At 34.6% G+C, this 20,756-nt stretch overlaps 5 protein-coding genes across 6 annotated transcripts in view; 2 read left to right on the forward strand and 3 right to left on the reverse strand.

The window, feature by feature from the left end:
• Positions 1 to 981: 981 nt before the first annotated feature.
• LOC119638905 (60S ribosomal protein L4) lies at positions 982 to 2,979 on the reverse strand. Its single transcript, XM_038036004.1, has 4 exons — positions 2,859 to 2,979; positions 2,512 to 2,692; positions 2,075 to 2,445; positions 982 to 1,800 (listed from the first exon to the last, which is right to left on the reverse strand). Exons 1-4 carry the CDS (start codon positions 2,859 to 2,861, stop codon positions 1,138 to 1,140), a joined length of 1,218 nt encoding a protein of 405 aa, XP_037891932.1. The 5' UTR covers positions 2,862 to 2,979; the 3' UTR covers positions 982 to 1,137.
• A 160-nt stretch (positions 2,980 to 3,139) lies between these two features.
• Positions 3,140 to 4,195, forward strand: LOC119638907 (pre-mRNA-splicing factor SPF27). Its single transcript, XM_038036006.1, has 2 exons — positions 3,140 to 3,362; positions 3,435 to 4,195. The coding sequence occupies exons 1-2, from the start codon at positions 3,267 to 3,269 to the stop codon at positions 4,122 to 4,124; spliced, it is 786 nt and encodes a 261-aa protein (XP_037891934.1). The 5' UTR covers positions 3,140 to 3,266; the 3' UTR covers positions 4,125 to 4,195.
• A 99-nt stretch (positions 4,196 to 4,294) lies between these two features.
• The window catches only part of LOC119638903 (ETV5-related protein Ets96B), a 36,822-nt gene continuing 20,360 nt past the window's right edge, over positions 4,295 to 20,756 (reverse strand). The window contains exons 6-8 of one of the 2 annotated variants that reach the window (XM_038036001.1): positions 16,514 to 17,162; positions 15,931 to 16,427; positions 4,295 to 5,127 (exon numbers count right to left, since the gene is read on the reverse strand). In XM_038036001.1, coding sequence (XP_037891929.1) covers positions 15,974 to 16,427; positions 16,514 to 17,162 — 1,103 coding nt within the window. In that variant the 3' untranslated portion in view covers positions 4,295 to 5,127; positions 15,931 to 15,973. Of the gene's footprint in view, positions 5,128 to 15,748; positions 16,428 to 16,513; positions 17,163 to 20,756 lie in introns of those variants that run through there. The other variant, XM_038036000.1, reaches the window with a different exon arrangement.
• LOC119638902 (colorectal mutant cancer protein) lies at positions 5,121 to 9,401 on the reverse strand. The gene is given in 8 exon segments (XM_038035999.1): positions 5,121 to 5,917; positions 6,162 to 6,367; positions 6,370 to 6,943; positions 7,011 to 7,321; positions 7,377 to 7,781; positions 7,835 to 8,019; positions 8,096 to 8,366; positions 8,857 to 9,401. Coding segments are annotated over 8 exon segments (2,517 nt in total). The 5' UTR covers positions 9,163 to 9,401; the 3' UTR covers positions 5,121 to 5,658.
• LOC119638906 lies at positions 11,120 to 14,682 on the forward strand. Its single transcript, XM_038036005.1, has 3 exons — positions 11,120 to 11,426; positions 11,502 to 11,682; positions 14,011 to 14,682. Exons 1-3 carry the CDS (start codon positions 11,273 to 11,275, stop codon positions 14,645 to 14,647), a joined length of 972 nt encoding a protein of 323 aa, XP_037891933.1. The 5' UTR covers positions 11,120 to 11,272; the 3' UTR covers positions 14,648 to 14,682.

The following is a 20,756-nucleotide window of genomic DNA, read 5'->3' on the forward strand; positions in this document are numbered from 1 at the left end:
TCGGATCTAATTGGACGCTTAAGAATTTCTGGAAAATTTTATATTATGATTATTACATACTCTGTGTATTACTGTTTATAAATATTTTTTCTTAAGTGGGGCTACGGTAACAAATGGTCCATGTATTGTGATGGCGTGTGAGTTTTGAGTTGAGCGAACTATGTATGTACAAAAGGCTTCTGTAGCCATGAGTTCTCTCTTCATAAGAAATTTACGCGCAATAACAAAGCTTCCCAATCACAGTAGAAGGCATTAAGCAATCGCATATTTTTTCTATTTATTCGAATCTTACGACTTGCTCCCGCCGTCGATCTTCATTACTATGTTCACTATTTTTTTAGAGAAAGCCTGATATAACTTCTCCTTTAGAAACAGATATTTATCAGCAACGGGGATGGCAGGCATCTAGAGATATGCTTTAAGCTGAACTCAACCACTTTCTTAAAATCTTATCAAACTTCAGAACAACTACAACAAATTATGCGGTTGTCTTTCTTTCTATATATTTTGCTGACAATTTAGAATGGTTTGAGTATTTCTATCTCACATTGAAGACGTTGTTTTAATGTTAATAACTTTAAGAATTTAAGTGGAGTATGTCTAACAGAGTGTACTCCATCCCAATATGCAATATGCACATCCCAATATAATGATATCTGATTTTCATTTGTTATTCTTGTAACTTTGGAAATCAAGATGAACTAGGTATCATCTGACAAATCAGTGCGAAGAGCCAAGAATGATTCGCCCTAAAGCATTGAGGACAATTTCTTCCAATAAATGTTGTTTTATTTTTTTTATTTTTGTGAGCTTGCTTAGTGACGTCTTTCCAATTCGAAACGGCTTACTTTTTTTTTTGTCTGGGTTATCAGTTTAACAATGTTTTATTTCGTTCGTTGACCTTCACTATCTGTATAATCACGAGGCTCCTAAGTTTTTCAGGTGCCATTCATTACGCAAATGAGCTCAACCTAAGTAGTCTTCTCGTTCTATGTACAAAAGTTAACACTTTTAAGGTTTATTTAAAAAATAAAAAAATCATTTTACCCATAATCTTATATTTCACTTATGCAGAAAAAAGTATTCCATACATTTTTTTTTACTTGAAGTCATTAGCCAATGGGTACATTTTTCACTTTACTTCTTTTTGGGAGTCACAGGAACGGTCTTCCTTTTTTTGCGCTCTTCGAAGGCTTTTTTCAACATTTTCGCCCGGTTAGCAGCAGCCTTGGTAGCAATTACAGCAAAGTGCGACTTAGCCAATTCAACGTTTTGCTTCTTTGCTTTAGTTATAGTCTTGGCGATGGCACGTTTTTCAGCGGCCAAAGCGGCACGACGTCTTAAAACTTCCGCGTATGGATTCAATTTGATAAGTTGACGCACATTCGACAATGGATTCAAACGACGTACGCGCCGGAATACCTTTTTACGGGGATCGCGTAAAACTTTACGTATTTCTTCCGATTTAAGGAAGCGTGACAAATCGGTATTGGCCATTTTCGGTTGAGGCAAATTGTAACCTTTCTTTAAGGTCGATTGCGATTTCCAAGTACCAAAGAGCTCATTGAGTCGAGCAAAAGCAGATTCTGTCCAGATTACAAAACGGCCGACATGTCCGCCCGGTGCCAATTTCAACAAATTCATTTTGTCTACGCACATTGTTTCAATACCAGGGATATTGCGGAAGGCACGACGTAAGCCCTCATCTTTAAAGTAAATGATCAAAGGTCCACGGCGTGCAATACGGCGCCGATCACGCATAGTACCACGACCAGCACGGAAGCGTTGCGATTTGTATACCTATTAATAATAAATAAATTAAAATAATGTAAACAAGAATTCGATTCCGATTTCGATAATGAATGCGTACAAAAATGTGACTTTAAGTTACCCCGTTGTAGAAATATACGATACGACAACGGAACGCCAACCGAAATTCTTTTATATAGCAGTTGCCATTGAGGCTTTATGCAGCCGCTATCTTTTACTGAACCTAATTCGCATGGTTTTGTAACAATAGCTGCAACTGCGAGCAGTATAATTTACACCTATTCATCATAACACCAAAAATTACCTTTTGAATGTCAGCCCAAATTTTCATACGTCGAAGAAACACAACAGCTTGCTTGGTTTTCTGCAATTTCTGCACTTCGTCAGACACAACTAATGGAAATTCGGATACGCCCTCAATGATATGACCCTTAGACTGCACTAAAGCTGGTACACCAGAGGCGGCAATAGCTGAAACCAGTGCGTATCGGCGTTGATTTACATTAATTTTGCGGTGCCAGCGTCGATAAGTTTTGGTCGGAGCGAACATACGACCTCCACGACACATGTTACCAAAAGCACCCTGACCAGACCGATGAGTACCACCACCACGAACACGGGGTATACGAGCAACGGCGCGACCAGTACCCCAAGACTCGGCAGATGTTTGATGACCTTTAATTAATTTACTCTAATTCTTTATTATGCACAGATAAAAAATATCGTTTATATTATACAAACCGGCTTGTTCGCTAACAGCATATGGTTGGCGTTTATTGCGACGCATCAACTGATGAATATCGTTGACCACGTCAGGACGAATAGGTGCTTTAAATACAGCAGGCAAACATATGTTTTTCTCTTTTATTTGCTCATTTTTTTCCGAATAAACGGAGACCAGCGGTCTAGCGTTAGATAAACTCTACAATTAGATGAGATGTTTATTAAGTTTTAGAAAAGATAAAACACGTGTAACACATCAGAATTTTTATTGTGTTTCTATTAGAAATTTTCTCAATTTTTTAATTAAATTTTTCTCTCAATTCATAAAATATAACGTCCTTTGTAACCCTTTTTTTATTGCCTACCATTTTTCAAAATTATTTCTACGAAAAATCCACAATTCAGGCAATTCTGCAATGGCAGAAACGTCCTCGTTCAACTAATAGCGGACCGAAAAGAAAAAGGCAGAACAAGAGGAACGGAAACAAGACAGAATAAGTGCATTTATAGCAATATGGCGGCAAGAAGCAGAGTTTTCGCTACATGAAAACATAGAGTTCTACTTACACAAAAAAAGTATCTCATAACATGGAAGATTGGCAACATTTCCATTTGTCGATTTAGTACGGAATTTAGGGTAAAAACAAACGAGAAAAAGGAAAAGTTTATAGAGCGTGCAATTCTACTCTGCCTATATGTGATACAATTCCTAACAAATAAATATTATTTTCTGCGGATATTGCGAATCGGAATAGTGGAAAGTGATCGCGAAAATGGCTAGTGAAATTGGCAGCTTTAAATACGAAGTTGTTGTAGACGCCTTACCATATATAGATCAAGGTTACGATGATTTGGGTGTTCGAGAATCCGTAAGTTGTCGCGACAAACTAACCGAATTAACTATTGTGCTTGCCTTATGTATATTATGTTACATATTGCAGGCTTTAGCTATGGTGGAAGAAGAATGTCGCCGTTATCGTCCGACTAAAAATTATTTAGAGCATTTACCTCCTTTGAATACGTCCGCGTTCGAAACAAAGCTAATGTCACAAGAATTTGAACGCATACAAAACCGTGTACCTATGGAGACATTAAGCATGAAGCGCTACGAATTGCCACCACCATCGACAGGGCGCTCCGAAGTGTCCGCTTGGGAAGAGTCTATCGATAATTCCAAGGCTCAGCTGGAACATCAATGGGTACGGGCCATGAATCTCGAATTAATGCTTGACTATGGTATTGAAGCGTGGAAAGCTTACTTGGAAGTATTTGTGGCTATGCAGGCGAAAGCCCACACAAAATTGCAACATTTAAAAAAGGAAATACAAGATGTAAATTGGCAAAGAAAACAAACTCAGACCCAGGCTGGGGAAAAACTGCGCACGTTGGAAGCCAATTGGGTGTCTCTGGTATCGAAAAATTACGAAATTGAACAACAATGCGTAGAAATGGAAAAACAAATACATTTAGCCCGAAGACGGATAGCTGAGAAAGAAATTACTCCCGCAATGAACGGCAGCGAGCAAATGAACGGTCATCCGGAAGAGAATAATGAAGCTGAAGAAGAAAGTGCGATGGAACATGAACCTGAACAGGACAATGAAGAAAACATATCGCCGCCAGTTAGTTAACTTGTAAAGCTTTTACAATAAAACCACGGTTTTTGCTTTTTTTTTTTTTTTTTGTAAAGTATCTGAAATTAAAGCCATTCATTTTTTTATGCATTATATTATCTTCTTGCTTTACTTATTTTTTTTTTTTTTTTTTTTTTTTTGTTTTCATTTTCGTTTGACAAAAAAAGAAAGCAAATATAAGCCGCTTTAGATATTTTTATGTATTTCAACAACTCGGCCAAATTGGCTAACTTTGCTAATAATATTCATAGTATATGATAATTAAATTGTTTAAGTATTTAATGAGCGAATATATTCCAATAACTTCTATTGAATAAATTTTTTTTGTCAACCAAAAAATATTCAAATATTTAAATCAGAGCTTTTCAACCATTTTTAATCGCCAACTATTATCATTATTATTATTATTCGGGAATTATATAAAAAATGTGTAATATAAAAGGAAAGAATGCAAAAGAAATTTTGTTTCATGTATTTCTTACATACGCAACTTTAGACGTGTGCTATATTGTCATACTAACGTCAAGCTTTAAAAAGAAAAACAACTAAAAGATTCCAACTTAAAGCTACGGATGAGAAAAAGCAGATTTGGAGCAAGTCCTATTTATATAAGCGTTACTTTGAAGGAAAACGATGGAAAGTTAACGAACTAGTTGTGAGTAGATCAGGTCTCTTAATAAAATTGACTTTCGACAAACACCTGTTACGTGAAAGATCAACATCAAAGATCAGGAAATTGTAAGGTGTAGTAAATTTTTAAAATCAAAGTAAAGATTTTGCTCGTAATCATTAGCGACGTGAAGTCAAAAACTGAAATCAGTGAACTGAATTCACGCAAGACGTTCCAAACTAATTACTAGGTTTTGGAAATTTAGTACAAACTCACCCGCTCCATTCGTCAGAACTATTGCCTGTTGCTTTAATCGATTACACGTTTGCTTTGCCAAGGTAAACGGAAAATTGGAGAAGGGGGACACTATTGAATATATGCATGGTTTAACTAGGGATAAAGAAAAAAAGAAAGTAAAATTATATGGAAACTAGTTGAGGAACGGTGGAAGTACAAGATTAACGGGAAAGGATTTTGGATATTGTCCTGATCCTCCTTGGTTTGATTTGAAAAAAAAAATAGAAAAAATGGAATTAATAAACTTTTTACTTAAAAAAAATTTATCGAGTTTTGTGTATACTCACGATGGGTGTAGTACTATGTAGGTTGAAAATCTCTGCTTTCAATTAATGGCACATTTACGTGTTACTGTCCTTTTAGCTTTCTTTTGTTTTTTTTTTTTTTTGTTTTAATTGAGGCAATTGGCAAAAATATATAATTTAACTATTACTATAATTAGTACGAACAAAAAGGCCTAAATAATTAAATTCTACATTCAACTGAATGAAAAGGCTTTTAACACTAGAAAGTGAGTGGAAAGTAAATTGGCAGGAAAAGACACTACAAAGAAGATATGCTAAGACTGATTAAAATAGATTATAGCAGCTAGTAAGTAAGGTTTGCGTTAGCGCTTTGCTCTCACTACAATGTTGTTTCAGGAACACTATCATGTTTTACATGAGTTGGTGATAGCAAAGAAGAGGTGGTGTTGTGCTGCTTATATTTATGATATTTCTCAAAGATCACAGCAGTATCTACAGATGACGTCGGATCTGTTTGCTGCTGATGGTAAGCCGCTTGCCGACCCAACTCCAAAGACATATTCATAATTTTGTGTTCCAATTTTCTTATACGCACTTGGTATTTACGTTTGTTTTGCTCAATAATTTGGGTGAGATTTCTGGAAAATTAAAAGAAAACACAAAAACGTCCATCACGTCAATAACTTTCGTTTGCGAAAATTTGTCAAATGTAACCGTAGGTTAATTTGGCTAATTTCTCCACATTTTCTACAATTTGTAAATATATAAACGAATTATTAAAATAATAAAAATTTCCATCTCTTTAGAAAATTTTTAGCTTTTTTGCTATGCGTTAATTCCACTAATAGAAATTCGAAAAGCATTTTTCATATTAACACTTACTGATTCGCTTTTTGTAGTTCGCGGACATTGTTATGCAAATGTTCATATTTTTCATCGGAGATCTTCTGCGTTTCTGTTACCGAAGCGATTAAACTCTGTATTCGTCCCTTTAACTCTGATTCGCGTGACAAAGCCTCCACTAATTGTTGTTCGGTTAGTGCAGTATGCTCTGCTTCGGAATATGTGGAGTTACGTTGATCCAGTTGATGGGATGATGTTGCTGCTGTTGACGATGAAACAGCTCTGTCGATTCGTTATTTAATTGCAATTGTAACTGCAATTGCTTAAGGGCTTCATGTAACACACCAATACGATCATTAGCGTATTGCTTTTCTCGATCAGCCTGCTCAGCTTTCATTTTCAACGCTATACTCTCTTCCCGTAGATTCAATAATTCTTGCATTAAAACCGCCATTTCTAAATCTAACTGGGTCGTCACTTTCTCTTTGTGACCACTGAGTTCTTTTTTATTTTCCAATGCCACTCGAGACTTTTCGTAGGCGTCACTAAACGGCGATTCCAACTGAACAATTGTATTTTGAACGGTGGCACGCCGTCCTTTTAATTTTGAAACGTGGTAACGCAGGCGATTATCATCCTCGGTTGTCCATGGCATAGAGTTAGGCTTATCCGGTATACTAAAACTATTTTGCCACGGGCCCAAGCTATTTTCGCACATATTCTTTTCGCTTTCCAAACGGTCAAGTAAATGACGAGCTACTGCCTCCACAGCTTTGCGACTTTCTTCGGAGGCTAAGGATTTTTCTTTCATCAAAGCCAATCTTTATTGAAAATGAAATAAAAAAAGAGTTATTACATGATTACGACAACTTTATCCTTCCCACTTACTTGCTCTCCAATAATGCCAACATAACATCATAGGCTTCAATCGCCCGATCACTGCAATTTAAAGCGGCCTGTAAAGCGATAGCATTCGATTCGTATTTACCGCAAAGCAAATATAAATGTTCGCAATGTTCTTTGGACTCGTCCAAAGTTAAAGATAACACGGTATTTTGCACCTTTAAGTGCTCGGTTTTGCGTTGCAAACGTTGAAGTTCATGGTTGAGTTGCGACGGCTCCGCAAATGCCTCCATTAAACTATGACTGTTCAGCTTCAAATCGGATACCAAATGCTCGACAATATTAGCATTTTTCAACTATTGAGAATTATTAAAAATACTTTTTTTATATCCCTCAAAGAAAGTAACCTACTTCAGTGTTCCTTAAATCCAAGGCCGTGATGTTTTCGGCTTCCGATTTACTAGCACATTTCAAACGGATGCGTTCAGCCATCTTTGGTACGGCCGGCTTTTTGTGCGGACTAGTTACGTAAGTATCTTCAGCAGTCAAAGTTGATGTGTTATTAAAGTCATTAAAATCATCATAAAGCTCTTCTTCGTCCTCTCCACCACCTTTGTAAGCTTGCGTTGATAATAAATGCATTGTTGTGGGTTCAATAGATTCTAGACTCTGCGTGGCTTCTACTTCTGCTCTATAATGTTGGATATTTTGCGGTTCCTCAACAGCATTACTAACACCAGTTGTATTGGCATTGGCTATCTCCGATTGCAACAAAGCAATTTGCGCCTTTAAATGCAAAATTTCCTCTTGGAGAGCCTAGAAGAAAATTTTGTAAAAAAAAAATACACTTGATTTTCCCGAAAACTCACTTCCACCTGTCCTTTATTCGCGTTTTCATTCAACTTCAGCTCTTCAGTAGTCTCCTGAACGAAATTGTTGTCCATTTCCGCATGTGAATAATCAGTTTCTTCTAAAGGGTCGGTTTGACATTCAGCGTCAGGATTTGTAAGATTTATTTCTGAATTGTAAACAGAGCCTTCCTGATAACTAATCTCTGTAAAAGGTAAAAGGAAATAAGGCATTTTTTATTTTTACTCGTACATCCACATTCGCGTCTCATGTGGACTAACCACTGCCTTCCGGTTCTTGTTCTTCCATTATGATATTCTCTTGTTTAATACGCAATTTTTTACTTAGCTCTGCTATTACACAATGCATTTCGGTGATTCGGCATTCATGGGCAGCGCTTACAATTTCTAAACGTCTCAAACATAATTCCTTTTCCGCATTACATTCCTCCAATTGACGTTGTACGGCCGATCTTTGTTCTTCGGCCTGTTGCAGCCGCTGCGACAGCTCACGCACTTTCGTTTCTAACTGTTGCAATGATAAATTGTCAATCTGGAAAGCATAACAGAAAAAATATTCTGTAATCAAATATTATTTTTGTGAATTACGCGTTTATCAAACATTAATTGGTTGTAAGGGCATCGGCTGTGAGACTAGTGTGTATTCCCAACTGCGACGCATTTCCTGGCGTCTTTGCCTAGATTCTTGACGCTGCTGTTCCGAACAACACATACAACTTAGACTGCGTCTTAACAGCTGTTCCGAGATCATATCGCTTAGTTTTGATAAGCAATTTGACCATTGGTGTTGGTGGTGATTACGTCGTTGCCGTTGCTGCGTTTGTGTTATGTTCAACTTTCGATTTCGATTAAATTTCGCAATGAACTTTACAATAGACAAATTGTGCAGCACTTACCCCTCTTCTTCTACGAGCTCCTCTCAACCCGGCATTACTTGCATTGTCACGCAGCTGCGCATAAATGCAGCACCCCCCCAGAGAGGCTCCTTACAAACCCAAACAAATACCCTTTTAATAACTTACCTTATTAACAATGTCCAGTGTAGAACAGGAACTAATATTATTATCGCTTTCGGTGGTGTCACGTTGCGTATGATCTGGCGATTCTATATCGCTTGTTAGCTGAGCCATACCGCCCCTGGGACTAATGCTTCCAAAAAGATATTCACATTCTTCTTGCGATGCCTTTACATCATCCGGTAATTCTACTTTATTCAATCTAGATATACAACGTCTGCCACTAGTATTAGCTACTATGGTGCCTTTAGCTGCATCTGTACTCCGTTGTATTTTACTAACTCTAGCCAAATGTACGACATCATTGGACATTGCTGCTTATTCGCGTCTTTCAATTATTATTATAGTTGTCGGTTTTTTGTTTATACTCTAATTTGTTTACGTTTTTGTATATAGTATATCTATATTTTTATTGTTGTTTTCAATTTGTTGCTGCCTTGCAGCCGCTGTCTGCTTTTGGCCATTAAGATTTTGAAAATCTTTTATTAATAATCCCAACTGTAAGGCTGTTTCTTTTGCATCTCTATGTATACATTTATAACATTTTTCTGCTTGTTTATTTATTAAATAATTATTTCATACAATTTTTTAAAAAAATTTTTCTAAAAAGCCACCTAAAAATCTATACATATATGTATTCTATTCTCTCTTGCACAAGTAACAAGCAATTGACATTTCTTTACAAGGAGTTATACTATGGTACTGCCAGGCTTAAAATTTTGCAAATCGCATTGCACTGTTTCGAGAATATAATTTATTACAATTCGTTTATTTTACAGTATTTTAGCCAATGTCGCAAATTAAACTCTAATAAGAGTACTGTTAATTGACATTAAAGTTCAGTAGATGTGAATTGAAAGAAATCTTTTGTCTTTACATTACTCAATAATCCATTTACTTTGAGATTGATTTCAATGCTTTTGTCGAAGATGATGATTTTAAATGAAGAGAATCGTGTAAAACAGATGTATTCGTGATCAGTATCAAAGTTTGAAGCGGAAACGTTTGCCCACCTCTCCGTCCATATGTAAATCTGTTTGTGATAGCGTACTCTCAGTTGTAAAAATAAAGATGTTGGCTTTGAATTTGACAGTAGCATTGCAAGTATTTGTACAAAAAAGTGGCCAAATCCGTCAAAAGGCACGTCAGGGTAAGTTGAGAACATATCTAATTTTGACAAGTAAAAAAAATTGCATTTTACGCATTTAATTGGTAAAAATCGGTAAAAATGAAAAAAATCAGCTTGATCCACCACACGTTGTAGAGTATGAAAATTCTTTTTAATTCTGGTAATTTTTTTCATTAATTTTAAGGTAAAGGTGAAGAATAGGGAAACATAATTTCTTTGATTATTATTCTTTCCTTTTTTTTCCTTTTAGCTTACTTTAAGCACTTTTGCTATCTTTTTTTGTGAAGAAATGAACACGCGAGTATAAAGCAATGTTTTGTCAACCACTAATTTATCGCAAAATCGCAGACAGCAACTTCGTATTTCCGTTATACAAAAATGTATTTGAATTTGATTTCGCTAAAATTGAGAACCTTTGCCGATATCATTTGATTTGTTTTAATGATGAAATTGTAATTTATTTTGCTTGATTCCATGTGAAAGCTCAAAGGCAACGAAATCACTCTCAGCGTGGGATTGAAAGAAATATGAATGTAGAAAGTACATGTATATGTTAATTATTTCCATTTATGTTTATAATAACTCGACATATTTGTAAATCTTACCATTAATTTATACCGTAAACTAGATATGTATGTTCGAAATAAAGTTTGATAATAATAATGCAATAAAAGTTGTTTCGATTCTACGTTATTTGTTATCGTAAATTATCAAATGAATCAACCAAAATAAGCTTTAAATATTTTTTAGGTTCAAGAAACATTACAAATTTGTTCTTTTATATATACAAAACACATAAGAAATCAAGGTCACAGGCTCATAAGAGGGGTATTTAAGAAAACATTTTTCTTAAATTCTTTTTTTTAATTCAGATTTTTTTTAATTCGCAAAACAATATTAGAACTATGAAGAACGGCTGACGCTATTACATTATACATACATATATATGTACATATCACATTAATTGCACCTTTTGATGTCTCTCTTTCTCTCTCTCCCCCTCTCTATGACATCATATTATTTAAATATTCGAGAACAATATAATGACATAAGCGTTAATGTGCGTGCTTATTGGTCTTTTAATCTACTGCTGCTCAACAAAAGACTCTCTATAAATTCTCACAGAATTTTCAATAGCCTTTGGAAACACTGAAACACATATTGCTCGTTTGTTGTCGTTTGTTAGCGGTTGTTGGTACTAAGTATTTCAAATTTCGGAAAAAATTCGAATATAAAATTCAGTTGTAGTTGGTCATTTCCTATTAATATACAAGCGCTGAATATTTTTTAAGAATGTCTGACGTTAACAGTAATGGCGAATCAAAATTTGGTTTCAAAGATAAGGAAAAGGCTGAGGAAACTTTAATCCGTTTGGAAAGTCATGATATGCAATATCGGAAACTAACTGTGCGCGGTTTACTAGGTCGAGCCAAACGTGTTTTATCAAGTATGTGTTCTAAATAACAAAAAATCCTTCAAATAATTTAATTACATTTTATTTATACATTTTGTTTCGCTATAGTGACTAAAGCTGAAGATAAATTAAAAAACATTAGTGAAGCTATAGACGTTTTTGAGAAATGGTTGGACGAGAATGGTGGCGGTGCTGGTAATCAAAATAGCAAAACTGATAAAGAGGACAAAGTGGAGACAGTGCCCGGCTTGGGCTTTAAAGATAAAGAAGCTGTTAAAACTACTTTAAAGTAAGTAAAACAAAGTAAGAAGGAAAAACTTAAAACATTCCAAAGTGATTTCATTGAACGTAAATTCGTTTGTTCAGTCAGGTGTCAATATATTTTTACATTGCATTTTAAGACAAATATGAATATTATATATGATTTATACATATATACATATGCAATAGTTCAATATTTATAATGATGTCATATAGCGGTTTATAGAATTCTTGGTTGTTTATATTCTTGGTTGTAAATTCATTATATTAGAATCACTATATTTTTTATTGTTTCATTCGTTATGTACATATATAACATTAATTTATAATCAAATGTACGTTTAGTAAGTTTTGTTAGATGTGCGGGTGAACATATGTGTGAATATTTATATTTATTTTCGGCACTGTTCGTTTTACATTTCTTTACTGCATATTTATCATAAAGTTTTCCATTCGAGTAGAAATAGTGACAGCATAATGATTTGCAATACAATAATCATATGCTGTGCAATGCGGGTGGCATCACCATAGCTTCTTGTGGAACATAATACATAATACACACGGCACTGAGAATATTTTCTTGCTTACCTAAGCCGAACGCGTTAAACATAATAGATGGGACGTTTCTAAGATAGACGGGACAGATGAGAGGGATAAAGATTTTTCGCCAATATATTCTGCCATTCCTATTGTAATGTGTTTTTGTGAAGAATATAAAGAATTTTTGCAAATAAGTCATAGTTGCTGTTCTCTTGAATATTTTACTTAAAATTTTTTCTGTATTTTCTGTATTTTCGGCCTTTACTGTTATTCTTCCTGTTGTTCTTTTTTTTTCATTTTTTTATCCATTCGCAAACCGTCGAAAGCAATCAGCAGCATTTAAAAATGCCAAAATAATGACAAGTTTTTAAGTTTTATATTGCTTCGGGCCTTGTGATCTGTATTAGTGACTATTTCTTCTTCAATTTGAAAGTCCTAGGATAATAATGGAGTTCTTTTCAAGATGGTTTACTTAAAATTTCCTTCAAAAACCTGAATTTTATTATTATTATTATTATAAATTCAGCCAGAGAATAAATTCTAAGACTTAAGTCTTAAAGCACTAGCATCTAAGGCTTTCGGCTTTATTGAAAACTCTACCGCACTTGAGATTTGAACCCACGACCATTGAGTTGCTAGTCGAGACTCTTGCCTACTTGGCCACTCAGGCGGATTAACCTTAAATTTAATGTGTTATCAAACAACTAAATGTGGATTTTCGCTGCCACAAGACATTTTTTAGGTTAGGCTTATTGCTGCGTCTATAACAGCCAGAGAGAGGCTTCTCACTGATAACGAGTACGTATTATTGGCATATCAAGATTCTAAACAATATTAGCCAGTTAGTCAGTTTGCTCCAATACTCATTTATCGGTTCATTGTCACAATCCTAACGATTGCAAAAGATGAGGTGAGAAAACTGAAAATTATGTACCGTCTATGGTCTTGAAAATGCGCTAAATTTGCCCATCATAAGATAAAATCCTTATAAAAACTTGATATACAATTAAATTACTTACCAGTGGCTTTTCGAAATAGCAAGCGAAGCGTATTGGAAACATCCTTTTCTTATAAAAGAGGAAAATCGTCGATGATTTTCACCTTAAACGTTGCAAGTTCGCAGAGTTAACTTCACTGGCTTGTATTAAGATAAGATCATCACTTGTTGATAGCGGTCATAAAAGACTGTAAAAATTCATTCGGATTAATGTTAATTTTGTCCAAACAACGAGAAATTCTTTAATTCAACATTTCTCTTGCGGATTTTCGGATGTGATTATTTTCGGGCACAATATGTTCTTTAAGCTATTGTAGAAATATTTTTCGTGAGTTTGACGTCTTCAAAGCCTTAAGTTCGAGTCAATAATGAATCGAAATTCTGAGATGTCTTCAAGAAAATGTTTTTTCTTTGATTTTCATTCTTCTTAAGTTGAGTCAACAAGAAGGTGGAAGGTTGCTTTGCTTATAAAATGAATTTCTCTTCAATATCTCTTGTTAACCCTTTCAAGCTCAACGTGGGCCTTGTACGAGCATGCCGCGTAATTCGTTTTTCTTTCTTTAACGAGCTCTATCTCGAAGCTCTTAGTTCTTTGACTTTTAGAAAGATGGTCTAGAATGCCTAACTACGATGACGATTAATTAACGTGTATGCAATGACCTGAATTTTGTCCCATTGTCCAATGTACCAGTTTTGGTTTAGCTTTTGCCAAGTGTTTGCTTCCTTTTCCATAAATAATAATTTAAACAAAATATTACAAGTGCGTGCGGAAATTATCATTAATTTCTTGTTTTTTTTTTTTTTTGAAAATGATTACAGAATTTTGGAAGATCGTGATCCTGAATATCAAAAATTTGCAATTAAGGGTTTGATCGGCAGTGCTAAACGCGTACTTGCTGGTACTAAAAACGAAGAGAAAATCAAATCTATTAAGGAAGGCATTCAAATGTTAGAAGATTTCCTAGAGAAATTTGAAACTGAAAATATGATGAAAGATAATCGAGCATATTTACCCTATGATTTCATAGTTGAATTACCTGAACCGATTGATAAACTGCAAGCAGAGTTCATTAAGGTCTATGGTGGGGCAAAAGTGCACGGAAATTACAAACATCTACGTACTTTGTATCCGGAAGAATGTGATCAAACATCTTGGGATATAGTACGCAATAGAAATATAAAGAAAATTTTAGAAAAAATCAAAACTGAAGAAAGTAAATTATTCAATGTTGAAGATGGGAAACCTACAGAGTTGCATATGCAATTAATACATTGGGCTTATAGTCCGCAACCAGACAAAATCAAAGCGTACATTGAACAAATGGCTAAAGAAAAGAAAGCGAAAGCAGAAAAACGTAAATGTGACGAAAATTTGCATGAGATGAACGATCCTGAAGAAATTAAAGAGAAAATGGAAAATGGTCCATCACCCGAAAAGAAAGTGAAAGCTTCTTAAAAAAAAAATTATTCTTTTTTTTTTTTTTTTTTTGGTACTCAGTAAAATTGTGTGCATACTGTTGTGATTGTCACTGTAGTTGTTTTTCATTCATATCGTTTTATTGTATTTATTCGATTTAATTTACATTTGTCTATAAAGGTTATTAATAAATATTCTCAAACGTTCTGAAACTTTCTCGTTGTTGGAATTAAAACTTAATATTTAAAATTTCCTATAAAGCAATGAGGCTTATGGTAATCAGTTCGAAAATATGGAAACAGGTAGAATGAAACATAAAACAAACGAAAGCAAGAACATTATCGTCGGACAAGCCCGACTATTAAGTACCCTACATCACTTCGCCTAGTGCAGTTATTCACTTGTTCTGGTAATAACATGTTATTTTCAGGGAACCTCGCACTTTTTGTGAAGGACCGTGTTTTGCAAAATATCATATGATTTGATCGAAATTGAACTCACTTCCTAAAGATGGTGTTTTTTTCCAGTTTTCGTCGTAGAAAACATGAAATTACATTTCCTCTTCATACAAGGGGTTGCTGTTTATGGTATGTTAGGATCAAAAACATAGACCTATGTGATCCAAATTCCTTGCTGTTCATTTTTTTGGTTATTTTGTTACTATTATTAATATTAAAAATTAAACCCTTTTCTGAAAGTCTTCCTATTCATTAGAAATCTTATAAGGAATGGGTCTAAAGAGTAGACCCATGTGGATCAAATTTCATCAATTTAATTTATGTCGAATTACTATCATAAACAAATTGTCGGCATAAAATTTGAGAATTCTTCTATGCGGTCCAAATATAAGAGTTCTCAAAAGAGTATATGGTCTCGGTCTAAATTCTGCAACGTTGATTTCTTTGCCAATTTACTCCTATGAACCAATTTTCACCATGAAATATTGACAATTAGACCTTTTTATCCTACAAAGATTCCTTTTTCTTAGATAAGAAATATTATTACACAACGAGTTTTCTCGAAAAAATTTAAAAATTGCAATATTTTTCCATATATCGAGTTTTGAAAATAAGGCATTGTATGAGGAGTGGACGAAAAAGTAAGATGTCCTATACCATAGGGATTGTAGGGTATAATAAAAGAAGGAAAAGGCTTTAAAATTTCGATAATTGTATAAAAAAGGATTCCCTTCATATGCGATGAATAGCCAATCTCGAGATTCTTACGAATAAACTGGAACTACTGAGACTACTTATTCCCGTAAAAATCAAACTAATTTTTTCCTTTCCTCAAACTTGGGAAGCTAATAAAATGTACTTTACCTTCCACGCTTCAAGTTTGATGTACAACGTTATCGAACGATTATTAAATACGGTGGAAATTCTCCGATCCATATATAAGCTTCGAAGAGAAGGCTGCCGAAGTTTCATTAATTGACGATTGGCTTCTACCACGATTAGAGCTTTCCTCTAAGCTACTGGGCTCGGCAATGTCGCGTGCAGTTTCGTTGGCATTTTTAATGGAACTCTCACTGCCTAATATTGGATGAAGTTGATGTGGTTGCTCACTCTTTGAACTTATAGCACCCAAATGACCATAAGCCATACTAAACAGAGCTTCAGGATCACAAACAAAGCGATAGACGTAACGCTCTCCATTAACTTTTTGCATTATACCTTTTTCATAGTAGTAGCGAAGACTGCGTGAAAGTTTGTCATAATTCATGGCAGGGCGATTCTTTTGTATACCCCAACGTCTGGCTACCTCTTCTGGTTCGATCAGTTTGAATTCCATACCACGCCCAGTCCAAGCAATGCAGCTAGTTTTTTTTTTTTTTTTTAAATAATTTAAAATTATTTATTACATAATATAATTATTGAAGAAAATTAGAGCAAATGTACTAACTTTGTGGTAGGTTCATCTAGAAGTGCTACCAAAAATTGCCATAATTGTAATGATCCTCTTCTTTGTCCTACCGGATGATTTGTTGAAATGCTACTGTTGTTAGCGTAAAGGCCGTCCAATTTAAATTCAGAATCTGTGGATGACACAACAGTCGAAGACGAGTCCACACTTTGACCTGGTCTTAGCGCATATGTTGATGATATTGCTGCATTGTAGGGGCTTTCGTATTTGATGTCACCAATATCTGTTGTTGTCGTCGATACTGGACCTAATGTCAATGAAGTTGAAAGATCTCCCGGTGATCTCAAGCTATATGCTCCCGTCGTTTGGTTATTATAATGTTGATATACACTGGCGGCGGTCGAATTTAAAACACTCGAGTGATGATTGAATTTGAAAGCCGACGTATGTGGGCTAAGTTGTGTGTGTTGCTGGTGATGATGTAAATGCGGGGCTTGCGTATGATTTGGATGGTGATGATGATGTGGATGATGATGATGATGATGGTGATGATGCGTTTGAGTTGACGTATGGTGATTGCTTAGCTGCGTATGCGTAGTTGAATCTGGATGTTCAACTTTAGAATTGGAATAATGCTGGCCATACTGCAACGAAGTCGCATTACTGGGATTACTGCCAAATACTACGTCTGAAAATGTAGAAACAATTTCGTTTTGAGCTGATTCACTCTACGCGAACAATGGATGAATTTTTGAATTGATCGAACCCGAAAACTTTGCTATCTAAATGCGTTCTACAAACTTGGAATTAGTTTTTAATTTGCTTTAATTAAATGATTAGCCATTTCTTGTATAATCAATTCTGCGATATCCTGAGCTTTCTTTCAAAATTTACTTATCTGATTTCGAATATTTATTAGGATCTCTATAATGTAACTTCTGGCTGATGCTTTACACTTGTACAAACGAAACTTCCGCTTGAAAAACACTCATACTGCGCTTCTCGCTTCTTCTTGATTATTTTTTTGAGGTTACGAAGAAAAAAACCATTTACGAAATGAAGTAACTTGTAGTAAATTATGGCTTGCAGTGAATTTCCGTTTCTTCAGCGATTCTTCTAATAGCTCTTCTTCTATTATGAAGTGCAATTTCGTTACTCTTCAGCAACTAATATACCAGAACGTCTCGACTCACTTTATATCTTTACTAATTCCCTGGTCTTTGGAAAAATCAGCAAAAGCACTAAAGTATATGTTGGTGAATTGTTCGCCAAATATAACAACTCTCTGCAAATTTTCTTGGTAGTTTGTGACAATGCTGCCAAGGTGAAAAGAAGGTTAGTAAGAATTCCGCGAGAAGAACACAAGAAATTATAACTTGCGACCTATAAGGGATATTGATCTGTAATAGAATTTGATAAAAATATTACCTAAGAGCAGCAAAACATTAACTATCGGAAAGCGGCGACCGACCACATACCCAAAACAACTGCAACCTCCCGCCTATACAATTTAAATTAGTGTCATATAGAAATTGATAAAAATATTTTTGAGGAAGTGTGCGCCAGCGGGCGGCATGCGCACAAAAACGTACGCAAAAAACGATTACCTTCAGCCTATAAAGGTATTGATCCATGGTAGAATGTGATAAAAATATTTCCTAGGACCAGGCAAAATCTTTTTTACCTCAGGGCACTTGTTTGACATAAAGAATGTCAAAGATTCGTCAGAAGACGAGCATAGCTTTTTCACTTGTTTTTTTAAATGGTCTGGTAGAGAATAATTTTTACAGTACATCGTCTACGCTAAAGAGTACTTTAAAATTTAACTGGATGAACACAGATGGTTCCAGTGAGGACTACCTTTTGTTATCCCAACCGATTTAGAATCATTTCGAGATATTTTAATGAATGGTCCAAGGACTAATTTGATTAAAAAATGAATTAGATAGGATCATTTTTACGACTCATTGTTCATTCAGCACTTGTCCAGGGTATTCAGTGTCGGCCTTATCCAACCACAAAGTTTGGATTTGAAAATGTTTGACTGTTCCTTAAGTAAATGTATCGTCGTCAAACAACAACTTTTCATATCTTCCTCCCAACTATCTAGCAATGAGATTCGGTTTTCATATTTACTAAAGGTAGCGAAAAAAAATTTTACCCCTTTCTCTCTGACATATATGCATACGTAATTTTAATGCTAAATGGCCAAAGTTATTAAACCATTTAACAACAATGAATACAAATTAAATACATGAGCAAAACATATACTTGTCTGTTATTCAGTGCAAAAAAAAAACGAAAGGGGGGAAAAATCGCAACAATAACAATAACATAACATCGTATGCATATCTAGAATGAATAAACGCCCTTTGAACATTTCATGCTGCAAATTGTTACTATCATACATACATACATACATACGTATGATAAGTTTGGCAAGCAAGAAGGAAAGGAGCAGGTAAACGAGCCGTTAGCTGGTCTGTGATGAAATCTCAAAATGCCCGTTTAAATATTCACGAGTTGCCTGCATAAGCTATTAGCGAGAAGTCGTCAAGCAAAAAACAGAAAAAAAAAGGCATTAATATCTCGACAAATACATGAGTGATGAAAAGAACAAGAAGAAGAAGAAGAAGAAAAAAAGATTAGCCGAAACAAGTAAATACCTGTTGTTTTGATACGGTTTTCTTTTTTTCAGCTTGTGATATTGTGCTTTAAGTAAAACTAATAGATTGGCAAGAAAGGAATTTGACTGTTTTTTTTTGTTCTCTCACTCCTTCTCTCGCGCTTCATTTCTCTCTCTCTCTCTCTCTCTCTCTCTCTCTCTCCCTAATATCATATTTATACAGATATGTGTGTGTGAGTGTGTATGTATAAGGAGAGATGGGCAGGCATTACGAATTTTGTTTCTATCTATTGAATTAATGGAGTCGCGTTGCATCATTGATGTTAATAAATTTTATTTTATACCATTTCAAATACACAATAAATGTAAGGTTAAATGGCCAACATTCCCGAAGGATTATGATGCATGAACAGGAGAAGCCGAGAAGAGTGAGCTTCATGTTGCATATTAATATATAATATGCTTATGCTTATAGTTTATGCAGCACGTGATTTTACAAGCAAATAAATTTTGTTTGTTTACCTAATATGAAGATATACATACATCTATCCTATACCTTCTATATCTATATAACAAGAAGTGTATATACTGTATTATTACTTTTTGTTGAATATGTTACTTGATTATCGGTTGATTTCATATTTCTAAAGAGCTATTTGCATACACAAACACTCGTTCACGTAAAGTGTCTTGTTTTTTAAAATTCAAAACGTATCAGTATACATTTTGCGGTTGGATTATCTTGACATTTCACTGAGAAACCAATTTCATTATTCATCAGCGTGTTACGCTGGCGGTTATGGGAAATATTCTTATCAATTGGATTAGCGCGCTGCATAAGTAAATTGTGCTGAATGAATTTCTTTTCTTTTTAATTCCGCACCTATTGAATACCAATAATTCAATTTTCTATACCCTACGTCAATAAATAAAGCATTAAACTTATAAAAGTGTTTGCAATTTGCCACAGGAGGCAAAGATTGTACTGAGACCATTTGGGGATATCTAGCCTAAGAAAAAAAAAAGATAAACTTGGCTTTGGATTTGGTTGGCTTTCCTAGGATTGAAGCTTACATCTCAGTTATGGTTCTTTGTAAATTTGTTGTTATCACTTGGGAAAGTAACGGCCGCAGGAATTTTCTGATCAATGTAGGGTAAATGTGGAAAAGGATCTGCGTTAGTCGGTCTCCCCAAACTGCAGGAACATATAAAAAGGAGTTTGAAAGCTTAATATTCTTTCGCCATCCTGTACGTATACTTATTGGTATCGAAGAGTATTTCCAAGACTTCGTAGTTTTTAAATCATAATATAGATAAGTCTCTCAAAGATTTTATATTTCATGTATGAATTCATTATATGACATTTTTTGCGAAGATTTACTAGTTTTTAGAAGAGCATACATATAAATTTATTTGATGATATATTTTTTGAGGGCTTAATATTTTTTAGATGTGTTGATCTCTTAGATAATATATATGAATTTATTTAATATATTCATTCTAATGACTTAGCAGATTTTAAACAAAAGTATATTTGAATATAATGGTAGACGTTTTGAAGGCTTAGTATTTTTTAGACCATCATTGATAGTTGCTCTCATAATTTGTACCGGTAAACATACAAACATTATTGAGCGAATTTTTGCTGAAAACTTA

Source organism: Glossina fuscipes, unplaced genomic scaffold (assembly GCF_014805625.2).
Source record: "Glossina fuscipes isolate IAEA_lab_2018 unplaced genomic scaffold, Yale_Gfus_2 110, whole genome shotgun sequence".
Taxonomy (NCBI): Eukaryota; Metazoa; Arthropoda; class Insecta; order Diptera; family Glossinidae; genus Glossina; species Glossina fuscipes.

Excerpts from the sequence above, each read along its gene's own strand:
- LOC119638905 (XM_038036004.1), bottom strand. Across the intron at positions 2,446-2,511 it reads TGCTGTTAGCGAACAAGCCG|GTCATCAAACATCTGCCGAG; the intron begins GTTTGTATAATA and ends AATTAATTAAAG. Across the intron at positions 1,801-2,074 it reads TTTGGGCTGACATTCAAAAG|GTATACAAATCGCAACGCTT; the intron begins GTAATTTTTGGT and ends TATTATTAATAG.
- LOC119638907 (XM_038036006.1), top strand. The coding sequence starts at position 3,267 with ATGGCTAGTGAAATTGGCAGCTTTAAATACGAAGTTGTTGTAGACGCC. Across the intron at positions 3,363-3,434 it reads ATTTGGGTGTTCGAGAATCC|GCTTTAGCTATGGTGGAAGA; the intron begins GTAAGTTGTCGC and ends TACATATTGCAG.
- LOC119638906 (XM_038036005.1), top strand. The coding sequence starts at position 11,273 with ATGTCTGACGTTAACAGTAATGGCGAATCAAAATTTGGTTTCAAAGAT. Across the intron at positions 11,427-11,501 it reads AGCCAAACGTGTTTTATCAA|TGACTAAAGCTGAAGATAAA; the intron begins GTATGTGTTCTA and ends GTTTCGCTATAG. Across the intron at positions 11,683-14,010 it reads GCTGTTAAAACTACTTTAAA|AATTTTGGAAGATCGTGATC; the intron begins GTAAGTAAAACA and ends AAATGATTACAG.